Source organism: Limulus polyphemus, unplaced genomic scaffold, assembly GCF_000517525.1.
Source record: "Limulus polyphemus unplaced genomic scaffold, Limulus_polyphemus-2.1.2 Scaffold198, whole genome shotgun sequence".
NCBI classification, from domain to species: Eukaryota; Metazoa; Arthropoda; class Merostomata; order Xiphosura; family Limulidae; genus Limulus; species Limulus polyphemus.
Window position 1 is genome coordinate 144,478 of NW_013665808.1, and position 6,960 is coordinate 151,437.

General features: G+C 34.9%; 1 protein-coding gene across 1 annotated transcript in view; it reads left to right on the forward strand.

Moving 5' to 3' along the window:
* The window catches only part of LOC106478299 (hormone receptor 4-like), a 144,860-nt gene extending 139,988 nt beyond the window's left edge, over positions 1 to 4,872 (forward strand). Inside the window, exons 6-7 of the mRNA XM_013938829.2 lie at positions 1,514 to 1,808; positions 3,277 to 4,872. Coding sequence (XP_013794283.1) covers positions 1,514 to 1,808; positions 3,277 to 3,488 — 507 coding nt within the window. The 3' untranslated portion in view covers positions 3,489 to 4,872. The remainder of the gene's footprint in view (positions 1 to 1,513; positions 1,809 to 3,276) is intronic.
* Positions 4,873 to 6,960: the final 2,088 nt, after the last annotated feature.

Below are 6,960 nucleotides of genomic sequence, written 5' to 3' on the forward strand. Positions count from 1 at the left end.
CAAACAGACCTTATATCTTCTGTAAACAAGTTGTCCTTTACTGGCTTCTGGTGGTTTCCAGAAAGATCACAAAAAGGCTTTTTTTATTTGTTCGTTTGTTTGAAGTTAAGCACAAAGCAACACAATGGGCTTCGCCCAACACGAGTATCGAAACCCGGATTCTAGCGTTGTAAGTCCGCAGACATATCGCTGTGCCACTGGGGGTGCTTTATCTTGTTTATATAAAAATAGAGCAAGACACGTGCAAGGTAAACGTAAATTAGCTAAGTATCGATTTCAATATTTGTTAGTTTTACTCCCTGTGAACATAACATGAATTACCTACAGCTACCTTTCTATGCACGCATGTGTACTTATTTATGAAGAAATTGCACATGTCAATCAGGAATGCAGACAAACTCCCTCCACATTATTCAGGTGAAATACAAACACGTGTTGCACGGACAAGGCTTAGATGAGTTTGCTATTAAGGCGCATTATGGTAATACCACGAGAAATACCGCTTTTTTGGCAGATTCCAAGAGATAAATCTTTTTGGTATAAAGTTATATGTAAATAGGAACGTGTATGTGAATAAATAAATATATATATGTACATATAATTGTTAAACTAAACATATCAAATCTTTTCTTTTACGTTTTATGTATTATCTATTACACACTTTATTGCAGCACAACAGCCAAAGCACTTTTCAGTAGTTATATTTTATGTGTTTAAGTAATATGTATATCTTTAATACGTTCGTATTTTAATTCTTTCTTACGCTGTAAATCAAACAATATAATTAGGGCCCCGGCATGGCCAGGTGGTTATGGAGTTTGACTCGCAATTTGCGGTTCGCGGGTTCGAATCCCCGTCCCACCAAATATGCTCGCCCTTTCAGTTGTGGGGGCGTTATAAATGACGGTCAATCCAACTATTCGTTTGTAAAAGAGTAGCCTAAAAGTTGGCGGTGGGTGGTGATGACTAACTGCCTTTCCTCTAGTCATTCGGTGCTAAATTAGGGACAGCTAGTGCAGATAGCCCTCGTGTAGCTTTGCGCAAAATTCAAAACAAAACCAAAACAAATCTTCCCGCCGAACAATGACTGATGTTAGCTCGTGACTTATTTATCATTAACATTACCCCTTTTTTGTTTACAGTTAAGCACAAAGCTACACAAAGGGCTATCTGTGGCACAGCTGTAAATCTGCGGACATATAACGCTAAAAACCGGGTTTCGATAACCGTGGTAGGCAGAGCACAGATAGCCCTTTGTGTAGCTTTATGCTTAATAATAAATAACAACCTAATATTGTGACAAATACAGTTGCAAATAGACTAAGTATAGATAATTTTATTTTATTTTAAAGAGAAACAATTTTAACAAGTATTTTTTGTTTGATATGATTTAATATATGTAAAATAAATATGTTGTTTTATGTGTATAACAAGTTTTTTGTACTTTTAATAATGACATTTCAATCCATAAATCTTTATCTCAAGATCTGATTAATAGAGTATTTTCGTGTAGTTGCTGACCCACAAGTGGCACGAGCTTTTAGTGCTGACTACGTGCGCTTACCAAGCTATCCACGGACCAGTGAAAAGTTCTGAGACAAGTCTGGACCAGGAGATAGCAGCAGGTCTTTGTCGGCTTCAAAGCTGTCTGGCTGCTATGATGGGACGGTCAATTACACTTGAACAGCTACGATTAGAAGCTGGTCCTCTTGTGGACCGTCTTATACAACTTGGTTCTGCATTCCGTCGAATGAAATTGTGTGTTGAAGAATACGTCTGTCTCAAGGTTATCATCATGCTAAATCAAGGTGGGAGATAGTTAAAAGTAAATGGCTACTAGGCCTATTCTGTGTTGTTTCAACTACTTTTTTTTTTCTTGTTTGTAATAATTAAAATTGAGACCGAGCGGGATTCGAACTAACATTTATGATAGATGCTTTATTAAACTAATACTTTATAACGTAATCGATGAAGCAGCTCCTCGATTTAATAAGTTTAATTCATATTTGTTATCAGCGTTACTTCATGAAATATATATATATAGAAATTGTATATAACTTTTAGTATTTGTGTTTTAAGTTAATACTAATATGAATAATTTCTAATTTTATGCAATGTAATTTTGCTGTGGTACATCGACGATGTCAGTCTCGTATACATCTTATAATATTTCATAACATATTTTTAAAAATATAGTTTTTTTTGTTGATATTGTCAAACATAACATGTTTGTAATCGTACAAGAAAGGAAGCGTTTGTAAAGGAAATGATAACATTTATATTATCTGTGTACAGAATTACAGATTACGGACGGCTTGAAGTAAATATGTGATACTTTTCTTAAACGTTTTCTCAAAAATATGAAATTAATGTTAAACAACCTTGGGTGAAAGACTAGTTTCTAGTATAATAATGATGTTACATTTGCGATGAATTAAAACTAGTTTATAATATAATAATGATGTTACATTTGCGATGAATGAAAACTAGTTTATAATATAATAATGATGGTACATTTGCGATGAAGTATTGTTTTAACAATTACAATCACGATAAAAGATTCACCTGTTTGTAGTTGTTATTTTGTTTCATAATTATACCAATATATAGTTAGTTAAACTAAGCAATTTTATCAATTTGGAGCTGCTTATTACTATAATTTTACAAATGTTTATACTATTATTATTGTTTTTATAATTAAATATCGAATGTTCGAGCAGTCTAGTGAACTCAATATGTATCAATGCACTTACAATCACTATGGTGTACTAATTTAACTTCAAAATAACAACCTAGCAAGTTCGGTGACTCAAGTCTAGAACCAGTCACTAATCCTTTGAAAATCTGAACAAGAGTTGTTTGATTTTCTAGTTGTCTCAAAATTCAAGAACAGCGGATCCAACTCGACCAAAAACTGAGGTAGCAGACCTCTAAAAAAATAAACCAATAGGTTTTCGTTTCTCACGAAAGTGACAGAATTATGAAATGTATTTAATTGTTGCTGTTATTTCACGTGGTTTTAAAGGCCCATTCATTGGGTTTTATGGAAATAACTATTGTGAAATATTTTAAACTGTCAAATAGAGAGAAATAAGAGAAATTTGAGTTGCCAGACTTAGAAATAGTTACAATAATCTAGCAAGACTAATAAATCAATCTAAAGTTGAGTCATTGGGTTTCAATATCATTAAAAATATAATAAATAGAAACAATCGGTATAAATAGTAAGATTATAGTAGCATCTCCAAAGTAATGATTAACATGTAATTATTACAGAAGAGTACCAAGGTCAACGGGAACTTGAGACAATTCAGGAGCGTTATCTAACAACCCTTCGAGTCTTCATTGAACATCGTTTTCATCACCAACCAAATCGATTTAATGACCTATTAGCTTGTCTACCAGAAGTCCATGCAGCTGCTGGGCTCTTGCTCCAGAGTAAGATGTTTTACGTACCATTTGTACTTAATACCAGCATCAGCAGATAGCGACGGAACTCGTAAATATATGTGGTCTTACAATTGTGCATACATAAACGCCCTTATCAATAGACAGGAGAACCTCAAACCATCGTCATCACACTTGTAAAGTGTCCAGTAGAGACGAGGTGGAGGAATCAATAGATAGGAGAACCTCAAACCATCGTCATCACACTTGTAAAGTGTCCAGTAGAGACGGGGTGGAGGAATCAATAGATAGGAGAACCTCAAGCCATCGTCATCACACTTGTAAAGTGTCCAGTAGAGACGGGGTGGAGGAATCAATAGACAGGAGAACCTCAAACCATCGTTATCACACTTGTAAAGTGTCCAGTAGAGACGGGGTGGAGGAATCAATAGACAGGAGAACCTCAAACCATCGTTATCACACCTGTAAAGTGTCCAGTAGAGACGGGGTGGAGGAGGAGGAGGACTCCCTCCGACTAGTCAGTTTTTGGGTTAGCCGGTTACACCAGGACGGAATCAACATCATGTCATATTGACCATATGGGAGAGGTCAGTTTCTGTCTGGTTCTGTGCAATAATTCGTGCAAGCAAGAAATTTGTTAAGTTCCTGAAAAACAGAGAATGAAATCTGACTAAATAGAATTTCTAAGCTCAGTTTATAAAACAAAGATATACCTTTCCCATGTTTGAATGTTTTCTCGTTTATCCTTTAATGTTTAGGATAATGTGAACTCTTAAATGTAATTAGGTGCGTGTCACTGAAAGTTTGGCATGTTTCACAAAAGTTGTGTTTTCATTTGATGATAATTAACACAAAAAATAAAAACACAGAAGAAAAGCGTATTAGTTGTGCCTCTTATAACGCAAAGAAAGAAATTCTCACAGTATTTCGAAGCTATATAATGTTTATCGAAAATAATATCGATATGTCTAATCAATCGTTCATTTTTTAAAGCAGTGGTTTGGAATATTTAAGTTCAAAAAGGTCAACGAGTGCAATTAAAGGTGGTATTTACTATATTTCAAGACAAGAGAGCGAGGTTTTCTCTTTCACGTTTTCCTTTTATTCAATTCTCAAGCTTTCGGTCACAGTTTCAGCAACTGCCTTCAGGACCAGAAAGCTCATAAACTTATTTGCTTTTCTCCTAATGTGGTTTATTTACCCTCATAAAAGTGGGGCAAACTATTTGTTGTTGTTGTTGTTGTTTTAATTGAGGACCGATAAAAATTATACCTACTTCTAATGGAGTGTTTCTAAAGTCTTGTGGTCATGCTCCTCGAGATCATTGATATGTACAGAAGCACCAGTTAAATTAATTAAGTAATGTAAGTCCTATTTTTAAGAGTTGTTTTATGAACATTGGAGATTTGCGAATTATATTCGTAGATTCAACAGATACTTTTAGTTCTTTTTTTTATCATCGTTAGGGGTATCTTAGAATGATACACACTAACGTGAATGGTGAGTATTTATTTGTAAAATTTGGTGAGTATTTATTTGTAAAATTCAGTTTTATATGTCGTGTTTTAATAAAAAAATTTATATTAATCATATATTAATTTACCAGAAGAGCTGCTAAAAATATACAATTATAATTAATAATAACTAATCTTAACTATGAGTAGCAGACAAACTACGAAAAGCTCTTATAACCATTCTGCCTTAGGTCACCAGTTAGATACTCTCGCTGACAGCGTTATTTTCGTCCGTTATCCTAAGAACACCTGACGAGGTTTAATGTAATTACTAAGCACTGAGGCAGAATGTAACATGTAAAGCTTCATGTACTATGCCTATCACATTTGGCCAATGCAGTTATTACTATTTAAGAAATGTAATGTTATATATATATATATATATATATATATTAAATCTGTCTAATACTAAGAATCACTAAAATACAAAAGCTAATTAAAGCTATTAAATTAAAGCTATTATTAGCTATTAAAGCTAATACTGTACATTACTATAAGTTCCAAATACATATATAAACTTTTACCTTATTTAGTACTGTATGTTGCATATTCAGGTTAGATGTCCGCAGAACAGTAGCACAGCCTGTATATGTATATATATACATCATTTAAGGACAACAAATGACCCGTTTAGGCCATCCCGTCCACCAAACTAAGCTTTAGAATGGAAAGTAAACACTCAAAGCCAGTCCTTATCTTTCTAGTATTTATCAAGCCTTCCCTTAAATTTCCTTAAAAACTAACTGCATCTACCACATCTGAGGGCAACCCTTTTCAAAGACCAACATATTGGAAACATAAAGCTGTCTTGGCTGAAGATGAGTTCTGCCCTGCCGAAATTTATACTTGTGTTCGCTAGTCCTACCATTATCACCATTAAGTTCTCAAAAATGATGACGCATCAACATTATAAAATCCCTTAATAATTTTGAACACATTAATCAGATCCCCTCTAACTCTTCGTTTTTCAACTTTCTCATCCCAGGTACTATCCTAGTAACTTTCTCCTGAATGGGGCCCGCATGGCCAGGTGGTTAGGACGCTCGACTCGCAGTCTGCGGGTCGCGAGTTCGCATCCCCGTCCCACCAAACATGCTCGCCCTTTCAGCCGTGGGGGCGTTATAACGTGACGGTCAATCCCACTATTCGTTGGTAAAAGAGTAGCCCAAGAGTTGGCGGTTGGTGGTGATGACTAGCTGCCTTCCCTCTAGTCTTACACTGCTAAATTAGGGACGGCTAGCGCAGATAGCCCTCGTGTAACTTTGCGCGAAATTCAAAACAAACAAACAAATTTTCCTGAATGAACTCTTTTTTGCGAATCTGTTCTAGTTCAAATACATTATAATATAATGGTTAAGTGAATGGAATGTTTGACTGATCTGAGTTATGTATATCTACACTGTTACTAACAGCGTATAAACCAATTGTTTTAGTGATAAGTTTTCTTGTAACTCGCACATAATACACTAACTAAATCTCAAATCATATGAATTAAAATAGTAGTCACATTTGTATCAAATCTCAGGTTGTATTGCAATTCCCTGTCTCCCCCCCCCATTGTGCAATGCAAAATTATTTACATTTTGTCATATTGCAAAAACATTGTTTCCGCAACACAAACACAGAGAAAAAGCGTTAACACTAATTCTTCATGTTTAATTTTCAAATAAGCCTGACACTGATATTTTAAATTAATTCCTAGAGTATGTTTTTATATCACTTATTTTCCCCACCGGGGGGGGGGGGGTGGCCTGATGAGTCAGCGGTAAGCTTCCGGATTTAAAATGATAAAATCCGGAGTTCAATTATTCGCGGTGAACAGGGCGCATATAGCCTTTTTGTTCTCAAAAAAACACAACAACAACATCCCCACCAGCTAAGGACTTAACTAACACTTCCCATTGACTCACACCTCTTTCTTACATAAATTCGCAGCCCCATGGATACTTTTAATGTATTAAATTTGTAGTTATCTAGTTTATCTTTGAGTAACTATCTTTCCTTTGTTTACAAATTTAGAGTAGCGTCTCAATCTTAC